General features: G+C 42.2%; 1 protein-coding gene across 6 annotated transcripts in view; it reads left to right on the top strand.

Moving 5' to 3' along the window:
- abca2 (ATP-binding cassette, sub-family A (ABC1), member 2) overlaps window positions 1-15426 on the top strand; it is a 576571-nt gene that overhangs the window by 201619 nt on the left and 359526 nt on the right. For all 6 annotated transcript variants that reach the window (XM_078550348.1, XM_078550347.1, XM_078550346.1 and 3 more), the window contains one exon: window positions 14916-15079. In XM_078550348.1, coding sequence (XP_078406474.1) covers window positions 14916-15079 — 164 coding nt within the window. The remainder of the gene's footprint in view (window positions 1-14915; window positions 15080-15426) is intronic.

Genomic DNA, 15426 nt, shown 5'->3' with positions numbered 1-15426 from the left:
CCTTTCTACACTGGATGGCTGACCTCTTCAATGGCACTGACCACTGTTGCCACTGCCTCCCAAGGTTTTGTGGCAAGGTTGGTGGACCTCCCGGGGCCAGAGAGGGGGTAGAGGGCATCGTGTGGGCTTCCACGGTTTCCAAAAGGCATTCCACTGAGGCATCACAACTTTGATGATGCCGTTTCCTTGGCTTTTGGGGTCATGTCTTGAGTGAAGCAGCCCTGGGCTGCAGACATTGAGAACTGTGTGCGCAGCTACACTTAAATATGGTGCTCAGAGTGAGAAAGAGGTGAGGTCACAGAGTGGCGGATGATTCAGAGGCTACCCGCCAGCGATACGGCATGTTTCCTGTGCCTGTATAGTTAATGAGGTGGGAAGCAGACGATATGACATGTAAACCCCCCGTTATGGCCGATGGGAAAAACGTCGATTATTACGCCCACTGCTGCACTTAGTGTAATTCAGGGAAAACACCACCCTATAGCTAGCCTAGGCCTATTGTAATGTAAATAGGCCTAGGCCTACCATAAATACAGTAGATCCGAAAACCAAAAATATCTGAATATTGAAACACAGTCGGCCCCAAGGGTTTCGGATAAAGGACACTCGAACTGTACATTTCGCTTCTCCTCTAATGTTCAATTTTTAAGTGTGGTTTCCCAATAAATATTTCCTAGATTTATTCTCATTGCTTCATAATCTACTTTTCTGAAACCCATTATCTTATTGTTTATTTTAGCTTTGACATTATTGAATTCAGCAGTATAATGATTGCAGCGCCGTACCAACTGACTAGCTGTGCCAGATTATTGCACACTAATCCCCAATACAGCCTCTGCTCTGGTACTCTGTTTCACTTGTGTGAGAGAATCACCTATAGCAGCCTCAGTAAATTTGTTGATTTTCACAAACTTCCCTTTAATTGCCCCTGATCCGTCCATTGAACCCATGTGATGTTGAAATACTTGAAAATTAATACATGTCATCCTGTCTCTGTGTCTAAACAGCTGTCATCTGTGATAACATTTTCAACTCGGTGCCTTCATAATCACTTAGTTTTGGGAACATAGGTGCAGGAGTCTGCCATTCAACCCCTTGAGCCTGTTCCACCATTCAGTTAGATCAGGGCTGATCTGCATCTGAGCTCCATCTACCTGCCTTGGTTCTGCATTGTATCCATTGTTGCTTCAACTGTATCCCACTGCTGTATTATTCCTGATTAGTAAAGCAACTTCTGCTATCTTTTTAGATCAGCCACCTCCCTTAGATCCTGCTCTTACCTGCCTGCTGCCAACTATTCATGTGAAAGGTTAGCTGTGCTGGAGAGGAGCGCAAGAAAAGTTAAAGCCAGTGGTCTTCAGCAAGATTTTCATTTCAACCACATAAATGTTGATTCAGCTCACAACACTAGTTTTAATAACACCTTGGGCATTACCAGCAGCATTTCTGGAATTATTCAAAATTTTAACTAAGGCATACAAGCAATCCGTAGGCAGACAGAAAGTTAAAAGCTTTTATCCTTTATATTTTTTTGCTTCTCAGATTTAACATCTCAGATCACTCCCGTAGGTGAGCCTTTTCTCCCTGTCACCTGGAATGCACATTTCCCTGTAAAGTATGTAGCAAGTCCAGCAATAGAACTGAAAACCTCTCATCACATTGGCTAACTGCACTCAAAGTTACAACAAGAGCATCCTCTCAACCTATTTCATCTAACCCTACCAGTGTATCCATCTATTCCTTCTGCCTTCATGTGTCAATATCTAACTGTCCCTTAATGTTAGTCACTTCAACTACTCCATGTAATAGAGTGTTCCGGATTCTAACTAGCCTCTGGGTAAAAACGTTTCTCCTGAATTTTTTTATTGAATTTATTGGTGACTACCTTGTATTTATGACCACTAGTTTTACACTTGCCTTTAAATCCCTTAATCGTTTTAAAGACCTCTATTAGGTCACCTCTCAGGCTTCTCTCTTCTAGAGAAAAGCACCCCAGCCTGTTCATTCTTCCCTGATAGTTCTAGCCTTTCTGGTAGTTATAATGATGCACTATAGGAAGTTACTGGCTTAACAACCCCTCCTCAAATTGAAAGAAAAGATTGGAAGAAAAGTCACAACAATTTTATCTGCTTTGTGAGCTTGCAGTATGAATGGGACTAAACACAAACATGAAGATTCATGTGGCAGTTATTTGCTGACCACCCATGGGGGCTCTCTGGCCTGTGGTGTTTCAGATAGGCTAACCAATATTTATAAGAAAGGTGAAGATACACTTTTCAAAAAATGACCAGGATAAATAGAATGTCATTGTCTTCATACCTTGAAATTCTTCCTTAGGAAAACTTCATTTGTGGGCTGCTTAACAGTTTTAACAGGTACTGATCAAGTACCTAGCTAGAGGCCTGTTTTCTGGAACTATTCTATCAAAACAAGCTAGGTCATTTTCTGTGAGTGTATGTGGTTTACTGTGGCAGTTACATCATAGGTGCAGAAATACTTCATTTGTGTTATAGGTCTCATCAGCAGTTCCAGGGCCAAAATGTAAGTATTCAGACATTAAATAAAAATGAGTACAAATGGGCAGAAAGAGAACATTAAAAATTGTCATCTTTTAAACCTTCTGTTAAGTGCATACCAGTGATTAGAACAACACTAAATAAATTTGTGTACATCAGACAGTAGATGTTTGCTACCAGATGGACTATATTTCAAAATTACCCTCTTTTCCATTAGTTTATTATTACTGTTTCTCACTTTATGCCTTTCAGTTTCATTGTGTTGTGAGCTGGTGAAGTAATTTGTTATTGGAATAATTTAGAAATTGATGCATTTTACTATTGTCTATGAAGTGCATGCCGTAGTATTAATATCAGCCTCTGTTTGCAAGTTGTGTAGCTGGTACTGGATTTGGGGATTGGTGTTCAAAAATGACTGAGCTACCAGTCAATAGGAATTCAGCAGCTTTAAGCTTACCCATATCTAGAGTGAAGTGCTAGGCAGCTGAGGAGATGATTAGTATTTACTGAAGAATATTGCTTCTAATCTCACTTTGGAACTCCAGACAGACACTAAACATCAAAGTCTAAAGCTTTTTGTTTTTCTATGCGGCCACGTTCTTCACTTTCAGGGCTATGCCTTGAGTGCAGCAGTCCTGGGCCGCAGACATTGGGAACTGTGCACGCGGCTGCAGTTTAAATATGGTGCCCAGAGTGACAAAGAGGTAAGATCATGGAGTGGCAGGCGATTCAGAGGCTGCCCACCAGTGATATGGCGTGTTTCCTGTGTTTGCATAATTAATGGAGTGGGAAGTGGACGATACGGCGTGTAAACCCGCCTTAGCAGCTATTGTAATGTAAGTAGGTCTAGGCCTACCATAAATACTTGGAAGAGAAAAAAATGCAGATTTTTAGAGCAGCTCGTTCTGAAACCAGCCAGAGAGAAGGTTATATTAGATTTGGCATTGTGTAATGTGACTGGATTAATTAATGACCTCAGAGTAAATGCACCCCTAGATAGCAGCAAACTCAATATGATTGAATTTTACATCCAGTTTGAAAGGGAGAATAGTGGGTCCAAGACTAGAATTTTAAACTTAAATAAGGGCAACTATGTGGGCATGAAAGCTGAGCAGGCTGAAGTGAACTAGGATATTAGGCTAGGGGATAGATTGATAGAGAAGCGGTGGCAGACGTTTAAGGGGGTATTTCATCATACTCAAAATAAGTATATTCCCATTATATAAAGAAGAATTCTAAAGGGAGGACCCACGATCTGTGGTTAACTAAAGAAATTAAGGAAAGTATGAAATTTAAGGAAAAAACATAACTGCGCAAAGATGATTGGCAGGTCAGATGACTGGACAGAATATAAATTACGGCTGAGAATGACGAAAAGGTCAATCAGGAGAAAGAAATTAGAGTATGAGAGGAAGCTAGCTAGAAATGTAAAAATGGATAGCAAGAGTTTCTATAGGTATTTAAAAAGGAAAAGAGTAAGTAAAGTGAGTGTTGGTCCTCCAGAGAGTGACAGCGGTGAATTAATAGTCAATAATAAGGAAATGGCAGATGAAATGAACAAATATTTTGTTTCTGTCTTCACTATGGGGGCTACAAAAAACATTCCAGCAATAGCTGTTAATCAGGAGGTGGAAGGGAGAGAGGAATTTAGTGAAATTGCAATCAACAGGGAAATGATACTGAGCAAACTGATGGAGCTGCGGGCTGACAGGTCTCCGGGTCCTGACGGACTTCATCCTAGGGTTTAAAAAGAGGTGGCTAATGAGGTAGTAGATGCGTTGGAGTTAATTTTCCAAAATCCGCTAGATTCGGGAAAGGTTCCATCAGACTGGAAAGTAGCAAATATTACCCCTCTATTCAAGGAGAGAGGGAGGCAGAAAACAAGAAACTATAGGCCAGTTAGCTTGACATCTGTGATGGGGAAGGTGTTAGAATCGGTATCGAAGGAGGTTATTGCTGGGTACTTAGAGAAACTCAAGGTAATCAGGAAGAGTCAGCATGGTTTTGTGAAAGGGAAACCACGATTAACCAATTTATTGGAGTTTTTGAAGGGGTATCCTACACCGTGGATAAAGGGGAGCCTGTAGACTTGCTGTACTTGGATTTCCAGAAGGCATTTGATAAGGTGCCACATCAAAGGTTATTGCGGAAAATAAAAGCTCATGATGTAGGCAGTAACATATTAGCATGGATAGAAGATTGGCTGGCTGGCAGAAAACACAGAGTATGCATAAATGGGTCTTTTCCTGTTTGGCAGGATGTGATGAGTGGAGTCCCGCAGGGGTCTGTGTTGGGGCCTCAATTTTTTACAATTTATATCAATGACTTAGATGAGGGGAGTGAAGGCATGGTAGCTACATGACACAAAGATAGGTAGGAAAGTATGTTGTGAAGAGGACATAAGGAGAATATAGATAGGTTAAGAGTGGGAAAAAATCTGGGAAGTGGAGTATAATGTAGAAAAATGTGAAGTTGTTCACTTTAGCAGGAAGAATAAAAAAGCAGAGTATTACTTAAACAGAGAATGGCTGCAGAATTCCAAGGCGCAGAGGAATCTAGGTGTTCTAGTGCATGAGTCACAAAAAGTTAGTAAGCTGGTGCAACAGGTAATTCAAAAGTCTAATGGAATTCAGTCCTTTATTATGAACATAAAAGTAAGGATGTTATGCTTCAGTTGCTCAGAGCATTGGTGAGACTACATCTTGAATATTGTGTGCAGTTTTGGTCTCCTTATTTAAGGAAGGATGTAAATGCGTTGGAGACGGTTCAGAGGAGGTTTACTAGATTGATACCTGGAATGAGTGGGTTGTCTTATGAGGAAAGATTAGACAGACTGGGCTTGTTTCCACTGGAGTTTAGAGGAGCGAGGGGGTGGCTCGGTTGAACGATATTGACAAGGTGGACATGGAAAGGATGTTTCCTCTTGTGGGTGAGTCCAGAACTAGGGGGGGCACTGTTTTAAAATTAGGGGTCACCTTTTTAGGAAATAGATGAGGAGAAATTTTTTTTTGTCAATGGATTGTGCGACTTTGGAATTCTCTGCTTCCAAAGGCGGTGGAGGTGGGGCCATTGAATATTTTTAAGGTAGAGGTAGGTAGGTTCTTGTTACGTTAGGGAATCAAAGGTTAACGGAGGTAAATGGGGATATGGAATTCGAAACACAAACAGATCAGCTACAATCTTATTGAATGGCAGAGCAGGCTTGAGGGGCTCCTATTTCATGGGCTGAATTTTGCCGTCGGCGAGCAGGGGACGGGGCCCGCTCGCCAACGTGTAAAATGACGCGGGATGATGTCGAGGGGAACCCCCAACGTCATCCCGCCCCATTTAAATTTTCAGAAAGGCGGGGCACAGCCAAATCAGCTACGGGCCCGCCGACCTGCCAATGGCCAATTGAGGCCATTGACAGGATCATTGAAACAATTAAAGGACCTGCCCGTCCAACCTTAAGGTTGGCGAGTAGGCCAAGAGCCCCGGCGGGCAATAGAAAAAACATGAAACCTCATCCACCGGCGGGATGAGTTTTCATGTAGGGATTTAAAAAGTTTAATAAAGTTTTAGTGTAATTAATGAACATATCCCATCTCATGTGACATTGCCCACTTCTCTGGCAGGGATCGGCTCCCCGCCCACCGGAGATTGGGTCGGGCCCGCCTGCCTGGCAGGCAAAAAATTCTGCCCATATGTTCATATGTTTGAATGGAGAAAGAACAAGAGAGTAGAATTAACTAGATTGCTCTTCGAAAGAGCCAGTACAGATTCAATGGGCCATAGGGCCTCCTTTTGTGCTGCATTATTTTATGGTTCTGTCATTCTATAATTTTATATTTATAGTTAAAAAATACATTGAAGATAATCCCAGTTAATGTGAACTTGGATAATTCTGGGCGAAAAACAACTGAATTTTAAATATGAGAATATTTGGATCAAGGCTATAACAATCTCGCTGACTGTTCATTGCAGTACTGAGGGAGCACTGCTCTGTCCTTCAGATGAGACATTAAATTGAGGCCCTGTGTGACTTCTCAGATGGATGTAAAGGATCCCACAGAACTATGTTGAAGAAGAGCAGAGGAGTGTCTGCCAATAGGCCAATATCTTAATCATCACCTAAAACCGATTATTTGGCCATTATCAATTGCTGCTTGAGAAACCATGCTCTGGGCAAATTGGCTGCAACTTTTCCTGCATTACAACAGTGACTATCCTTCTAAAGCATGTATTTAGCTGTAAAATGCTTTGGGAGGTTCTGAAGTTCTCATACGTGCTATATGATTGCAAGTTATACTATTCTTTTAGTGTTTTTTTGGGTTTGGTAATGACGTAAACCACTTGGAATTGTTTTTGTGGTTTCTGTCTTATCACTGCCTTATTACTGCAATCCTGGGAATCATGGGTTTTCTGTACAGTGATCAACAGGAAAAATACTTTTTCTCTGATGGTTTTCACATTTTTCAAAAGGTATTTTTCACACCATTTTTGCATTTGCCAGTTCTGTTGCTATGTAGTCTCACTGTGTGCATGCAATTTACCAACCAAGTGATGGGTACTTGTGACGTTTGATACATGCAACCCCTCCATCCTTCTCCATCACCTCCCTCCTGTGGTCTAGCTCTGTGGCACTGCCCTAAAGTATTTTCACTCCCACATGTTCCAAGGTAATCAACATGTCACCGGTAATGTCTTTTCATAGTCACATCATGTGTGCTGCAAGGCTTCATCTATTTCCCCCATGCTGCCACTAGGTCACATCATTTATAAGGAATGCATCAGGCTCATGTATGCTGACAATTAAACCAACTTTAGCTCTCTGTCATTGCTTTGACTCTTCAACCACCACTCTGCTTTCCATCTGCTTAACTGATATCAAGCCCCTAATGAACAACAATCTCCTTCAGTTCAATGTTGACTTTGGTTCCTGTTTAAACCCCGGATTAAGCACAGTCTTGATGCCTTGTTTGACTTTAATCTGAGCTTCAAACCCAACATCCTTGCTGCCAGCACTGTAACATCTGGTTGTACCTCACTGCCATGGCATGCTTAGAGTCCTATATGGCACAGAAGGAGACCGTTTGGCCCATAGAACAATCCAGTCAGACCTATTCTCCCGCTTTATCCCTGTAGCCCTTGTTAGGATCTCTGTCAAGACCAGTAACTTTTTTTTAAAAAAAAGAGATCTGAATCCCATTTATTTACTGAAAGAATGAAGCTACGAGATTCCTCAGTTTAAAACAAAAGGAATTGTTACTATACAGGAGTCAGACAAAGCAAACACTAAATACTATCTTTGGTAACCACCTGTTCTCTAAAACCCAGAATCAGCACAAGCTAAAGATGAATGAATAGACAAATTGGGGTTGATTATAAGCTATAAATTACACGTTAAAGGGCAGATACCACTAGAACATATCTTATGAATTGGCTTGGCAGTCCAGTCAGCATATATGTCATCAATCTCAGTCCCAAAGCCCTTCAAAACTCTGTCTTCCTCAGAAAAAATTTCAGCTCCACCTGTTCAAGGATTTAGCCTGATCCCCAACTGACAGCAGCGCACAACCAACCCAAGTTCCACAGGCAAGGTCTTCACCAAAATGGCAGACGTCTGCAGTACATCCTCAGCTCTACTTATAATGGCCTTGATGGCGTAGATCCGCTAATGTTACCTTCAAGTAACAGAAACAGCAGCAGCTACTTGTATTTGCCTATTCCCAGCTCCTGGACACAGCCTTCATCTTCTTCAGACTGCCTGTGATGTATCACTAGTATCATTATCTGGGCTCTGATGGCTCTGTGTCCTTTTTTATGTGATTTCAGCCAACTTAGGCCGCCCCAGAAGTTTTGATTTCCAATCTCAGTTTCAGTCTTAGTTTCCTTGGAAACTGGAAGGGTTGGTTTCCTTTCTCAGTTTCTCTTTTCAATTGGGGTCTGTCTCAAAAAATACAAGTTTTGAAACCATGGATTCCATCACACTCTGCAAATTTCTTTCCTTCAAGTGCCCATCCAATTTTCATGCCCCGTCTCTGGTTCCAGTATCCTTGTGGGCAGCAACTACCAGGTCATTACCATTGCTGCATAAAAGAAAGTTCTTCCTCACATTCTCCTTGCATCTCTGGCACATAACCTTAAATCTGTGTTCCCTAGTCTTGATACCATCAGCTAATGCTTTTAACAGTTTTTTCTTGTCTCCCTTATGCACACCTGTTATAGTCTTGTAGACCTCTATCAAATCCCCCCTCGATCTTTTTTTCTCCAAGGGAAACAACTTGATCTTCTCCAATTTAACCTGTAGCTAAAATCCCCCATCGCTGTAACCATTCTGGCAAATCTCTTCTGCTTTCAAGGCCCCTCACATCATTCCTTAGATTTGATGTAATATATTTTATGTTACATTTTATATATTTTTCATGTTCACACTTGAATTGGTAATGGAAAACAAGGAAGCTCATTGAACATGTATTTTGTGTCGTCTCCACTGTAGAAGACTTGGAAAACTTCCCAAAGACACTTGAAAATTAAGAGGTAAAGGGATGGAGGAACTTAAAACAATCAACATCTCCAGGGAAAAGGTGCTGGGAAAACTATTAGACCTAAAGGTTGACAACTCCCAGTACCAGATGGCTTGCATCCTAGGGTCTTAAAAGAAATGGCTGCAGATGAGCACTTGAATGTGCTGTATAACTCTATGGGGAGAATTTTCTCCCCGTCAGGGGAGTTGGGCAGGAGTGGGTGTGCAGCCGATTGCCACCATTTTATGTGGGCAGGCCAATTAAGGGCTGCCCAGCATGATGCGTGCCCAGAAGTGCTGAGTGCTCCCTGTGCGGGCGATGGCGGGGGGTTGCCTAAGCCGGGGAGTGCGCTCTTTCGCGTGCACGCACAGAGCTGCCTCAGGGAGATTAGTTTAGCACTTAAAATTCTAATAAAAGAAAAAAAAAACTTAAGACATGTCCCCTCATGTGAAAGTGTCATGAGGGACATGTCTATGAATGTTATTAAAAAATTTTATAAAATTTAAATACCTTCATGAAACCTCACCCTGCCCGTGGATGAGGTTCCATGATAACTGCGAAGGTTGCCTGGGCTCTTTGCTTGCCTGCCAACCTTAAGGTTGGACGGGCAGCTCAGTTTACTGTTTTAATTGATATTTAAGTGGCCTTAATAGGCCTTTGACAGTTCGGCGGGCACACACCCGAGTCAGCTGCAAGCCTGCCAAACTGAAAATCTGAATGACGCGTGGTGATGTTGGGACACACGCCCACGTCACCGCGCGTCATTTTACACGTCGGCGAATGGGTCCCGCCCCCGCTCGCCGACCTGAAAAATCGAATGATGGAGCAAGCCCGAAACGCTGAGTGGAGTACTCCTGCTCCTAAGCCCTATCTTTGATACAATCAACACAAGAACAATGTTTCCTCCTGCCCTGTGTTTTACTGTTCACAAATAGCACCTCATGCAACCTAGATCTTATCCAGCAGCTGCACCAAGTTCAAATTTTCTCTCATCTATTTTGTTCAGTTTCAGTGTCTCAGTAGTCACCTACAGATCAGTTTCAAGGTCCTTATTTTGTTTTATTTATTCTTTCATACGATGTGGATGTTGCTGGCAAAGCCAGCATTTGTTGCCCATCCACACTTGCTCTTGAGAAGGTGGTGGTCAGCCGCCGCCTTGAACCGTGTGCAGATACACCCATCACGCTGTTAGGAAGGGATTTTGATGCAGCATTGGGGGAGGCAGGGGGTGGTGTTCAGCAATGACAATGTCACTGAATGTCAAAGGAGGTGGTCACATTTTCTGTTGTTGGAGATGGTCATGGCCTGGCACTTAAGTGGCAAGTAATATTTATGCCACACACCTTTCGAGACCTGGATGTTGTCCAGGTCTGGCACGGGCTGTTTCAGTAACTGAGGAGTTGTGAATGGTACTGAATACAGTGCAGTCATCAGCGAACATCCCCACTTCTGACCTTTATGATGGAGGGAAGGTCATTGAGGAAGCAGCTTGTCCACAAAGCTCTCCAAGTCCTGACTGATACTTATTTCTACAGATTTTTCAGCCCTAAGTTTCCATTCGACTCTCCTCCCTCTTCTACCTCCGACTTCCTTTTTGTCTTGGCCTCTTTTTGCTCTAGCTTTTGCCGCAGTCCTCAACTGTTTTGGCTCCTCTCTTTCGGCCATTCTACCCAGGCCCTCTCACTTACCACCTCTTTCCTCTTTCAAATTCATGTCAATCTTTTCCAGAACCCAATGTTTGAAGCCTTCCAATCAGGATTCTTCCCCTGCCACAGAATTGAAACAGTTCTTATCAAAATCAAAAATTCCATTTTTGTTCCAACTCCTGTTCAACTTGACTACAGCCTTTGACATGGTTGACCACACCATCTTCTCCAATGCCTCTCCTCTCTAGTCCAGCTTGGAGGCACTGCATTTGCCATTCTATCCTTATTTATCCAGACATAGCCAGCGATTCATCATCAATAGGTTCTGTTCCTGCTCCTGCACCATTACCACTGCTGTTCCCCGTAGACCTGTCCTTGACTTCCTCGTATTTTCTCATCTACTTGCTGCCCTTTGACGACATTATCAAAATGCAGCGTCAATTTCCACATGTACGTTGATGACATCCAACTCTACCTCATCACCCCTCTCGACAACTCCTCTCTTTCAGTGTTGCTCAACTGTGTGTCAACATACAGTACTGGATGAGCAGAAATTTCCTCTAGCTAAGTATTGGGAGCACAAACCATTGTTTTCGGTCCCTGCCACAAACTCCACTCCCTAGCCATTGACTTCATCCCTCACCCTGGCCATCATCTACTGTGGAACCAGACTGCTCACAACCCTGGTGCCATATTTGACCCTGAGATGAACTTCCGACTACAACTCTGTACCAAAGCTTTAACCAAGCTCTTGGTTATTTCCCCGAATAGTTTGTTATGTGACTTGTCAAATTTTGTTTGATAACATTCCTCTGAGGTGCTTGGGACGTTTTACTATGTTAAAAGCGTTATATAAAAACAAGTTCTTATTGTTCAAAAGCTTCTTTGCAACCTAACTCTTCCATCTTTCTTCAGGTCACCAGCCTTAAACTTCCTTCCTCCCAGTCTCCCAATTTTTCTGTCTTTGTTGAGCACTTCAGGACATTTCGTTCTGTTAAAGGTCCCACAGGTTATTTTATGAGAAATCTCTTGGTGCAGCAACTTGCCACATTGGGTTCAGATACAAGTCCTTCCTTGAGGCAGCCCCTTGGGTATTGGGGATAACTTGCTTCCATTCCAGTTCACTGGGTTCTAAGAAGGCCAATAAGTCCAATACAGACTCTGCCACATGCAGGGAGGATGGTACTTGAAAAGTTGGGCAGATGAGATGTTTGGAGGTTTGTGTGTTCTCTTTGACTCCTGACGAAGCCTCTTGATGTGTTCAGCGCCTTCCTGAATGAACCTTCTCTGTTTTGGTTGGTCACAAGCTAGGAGCTCCCATGAGTCGACGGGGATGTTTGACCTTTTCAAGGATGCTTTGAGGACATCCCTAAAGCGTTTCCTCTGCCTTCCTGGGAGTCCCCTGCTGTGATTGAGTTCCGAGTAGAATAGTTGCTTTGGGAGCCTGGTGTCAGGCATACGAGTGACATGTCATGCCCAGCGGCGCTAGCTTTGAGTGATTTGTGCCTTGATTGTTGGCTTGGGAGAGAATGCTGCTTTTGGACCACTTTCCTTGACACTGGATTTGGAGGATCTTGCGAAGGCAGCACTGGTGGTACTTCTCCTGTGCTTTCAAGTGCCTACTGCAGGGTGTTCATGTCTCTGAAGCAGAGAGGAGCTGCTGGGTAAACAATGAGCTTAGACTTGGGTTTGAGATCTTGGTCCTTAAGTACTCTTTTCCTCAGTCAGTTGAAGGCTGAGCTAGCACATTGGAGGCATGATGAATTTCGTGATCTATGTCTACCTTCATCGAGAGGAGGCTCCTGAGATATGGAAAATGGTCAAATTTTCCAGGACATCACTGTTGATTTTAATCTATTGGGAGAGGTGTTGTGCTTTGGAGCTGGCTGCAAGAGTGCAAGAGTACCTTAGTTTTCCGTGTTTATTTATTTAAAAATATTTTTAAAAATTCATTTACGGGATGTATTCATTTACTGGGCCAGCATTTATTGCCCATCCTTAGTTGCCCTTGAGAAGGTGGTGATGAGCAGCCTCTTGAATGGCTGCAGTCTATGTGGTGTAGGTACATCCACATTGCTTTTAGGAAGGGAGTTCCAGGATTTTGACCCAGTGACGGTGAAGGAACGGCGATATATTTCCAAGTCAGGATGGTGAGTGACTTGGTGAGTGACTTGGAGGGGAATTTTCAGTTGGTGGTGTTCCCATCTATCTGCTGCCCTTGTCCTTCTAGATGGTAGTGGTCGTGGGTTTGGAAGGTGCTTTCGAAGGAGCCTTGGTGAATTCCTGCAGTGCATCTTGTAGATGGGACACACTGCTGTTACTGTGTGTTGATGGTGGAGGGAGTGAATGTTTGTGGATGTGATGCCAATCAAGTGGGCTGCTTTGTCTTGGACAGTGTCAAGATTCTTGAGTGTTGTGGGAGCTGCTCTTATCCAGGCAAGTGGGGACTATTCCCTCACACTCCTGACTTGTGCCTTGTAGATGGCTCTCCCATTGGCTCAACTTGGCAAAATTCCAGACCATTGTGTGCACAGAGCCTGTTGCTTTCTAGTTGCTGATGACACATGGAATTAAGGGTGCAACATTTGCTGCTGTTATGGCAGATGCTAAATTTTAAGAATGACTGCAATAGTAAATGATAAAGAATATGCTATAAGTGCAATCCCCAATAGACACTGGAATATTTTTTTCTTTCCTTTAATTAAGGCAAAAGCTGCTTAACTAATTTCATAAATAAGACGTATCACTGTGACATTGTAAAGCCAAAAGTTGTGATTGCCTGTTTAAACTGTAAAACCTATTGTCTAATTTTAGCAGTTTTCTTCATATATCAATTGCTTGTTTTTTAATATTTGAATTGTATTTAAGTGTTCTAATTGGTTGATAAAAGATTTAAAGATGCCAGCTTGCATCAGTCACAGGTAATGAAATTTTGAGAATAACATGTCAGTTTTACTTATATATTTAAGAACATAAGTTTGAAAAAATGAGATCAGGTTATTCAGTAATAGATAGTAGCCTGTTTGATAGGATCTGGAATACTGTCAGTCAGTGTCATAGGATCCGGATTACAGTAAGCCAGTTTGATGAGATTCATCTCTTGCTCTTTGATTTTATAGTTACGGAGAGCAGTGATCATAGTGAGGGAGGCTTGCTGCTTGCTACTGTTTAAATTCTAGTAACATCAGAGACTTGTGGCCTGAGTGACCATCTAGACAAGGCCCTGTCTGGACTGGCACATGCCAGGAACACCAAAGGGATCTGAAAACTATTCCATCCAAAGAGCCCCTTCATCTCCTGCCTGCCAGACTCTCTATGCAGTATCACTGCGCCTCAGTTTAAAGGCTAAATCATCCAACCATCTAGGGTTGGTGGTCTATGAGTTGAAAATTTGTTGCCGACTCTTACTTCAGCATAATTTGTCCAAAAGCCACAAGAACCAATTCAATAAGACAACAGCCTTTGTTTTCATTGCCTGCAGTAGAAGCCGGTTATCACCAATATAAAATGTATTTTTATATTTTTAAAATGGCTCCCTCTTTAATTTTACCTGAGGGGAATTCCTTGAACTTAAATTACGTTTAACGTGACTGCTTTCTTAGGTGATTATCATGCCCTAGTTTTCCTCTCTTAGTTTTACATAAAATATCCCCATAATAAACCATATAGATTCCCATTATTGTTTTAGAAACTCTCTGTTTTAATGTTTTTGGAGGGATTGATTGTAGGTTTGGCTTCACTTCAGCATTTCTGAAAACTCAGTGATCCAAGGATCTAAAAGATGATCCAGAAAAGACAGCTGTGGAATTGATGGTAGGATTTTTGAATTGAAGTACAAATCCTAAAATTGAGTCATTCAGCCTGCCATCTATCCACTATCTCGTGATATGGGTACAGCAGAATTTGTTTTTCCTGTTCATTCTCTGCTCCTCCTGTTGTTTAAACCATGTCTTGTTTTTTTGTACTCTTTGTAGCTTTTAAAAATTGATTAATGACCTGTTTAAGTTTAATTTAAATATGCAATGCTGTGGCAGTCTGAATACTGTATATTCAAACATGAAATGAAATGAAATTTATTTTATTGTGATTGACAGAACAGTAGATTTATGAGGAATTTATAAGGAATTGCTCTTAAAGGCAGTAAAGTTGGTATTAATGTTTCAGCAAGTCAATGTGAATTGGACTGTGCGCCCCACATAATGGCTATTGATTTATGAGTTTTCACCATCTCTGCTGTCTCTTTGAAGGGTCACACAGCTTCTCGAGCGAATCAATGAGGTTGTGGAAGAGAGCAATCTGTTCGATCCTGATCGGCGAGGCCTTGAAGAAGAGCTGGAATCGCTACGGCGTCATCTGGAATCAATGAACAATGACCCAAGCTCAGTGGAAAACCACTTCAACAGTAGTAAAGGTAAAGGGCACTCATTTAGGGTCCATCTTTTAGAAGTACAAAGTGAGAACCGTAGCAGGGTGGAGGAGGCAAACAAGTGAAGGTGCAAAGTTAGATGCTGCAATTAAATTGTGAGACTGCGTTGATTTAGGACCCCTGAGGGAAAAAGACAGAAGAACTGCCTTGGCAAAATGTAATGTCGCCTGCACGAAAAACAAACTAGCCCTTCTCAGATGTCTGTAAGTCATCATTTTTAACCTAATAGCCATTATGTCACAAACCCTATAATCATTTCCTTGCACATTTGAATGAATATATATTTTTTGTTACTTTAAGAACCAAACAGGTTAACACAGGGACAAAGAAAC

The sequence above is a fragment of the Cetorhinus maximus genome, chromosome 10 (assembly GCF_964194155.1).
Source record: "Cetorhinus maximus chromosome 10, sCetMax3.hap1.1, whole genome shotgun sequence".
NCBI classification, from domain to species: domain Eukaryota; kingdom Metazoa; phylum Chordata; class Chondrichthyes; order Lamniformes; family Cetorhinidae; genus Cetorhinus; species Cetorhinus maximus.
This window is presented reverse-complemented; position numbering and strand designations above follow the sequence as displayed.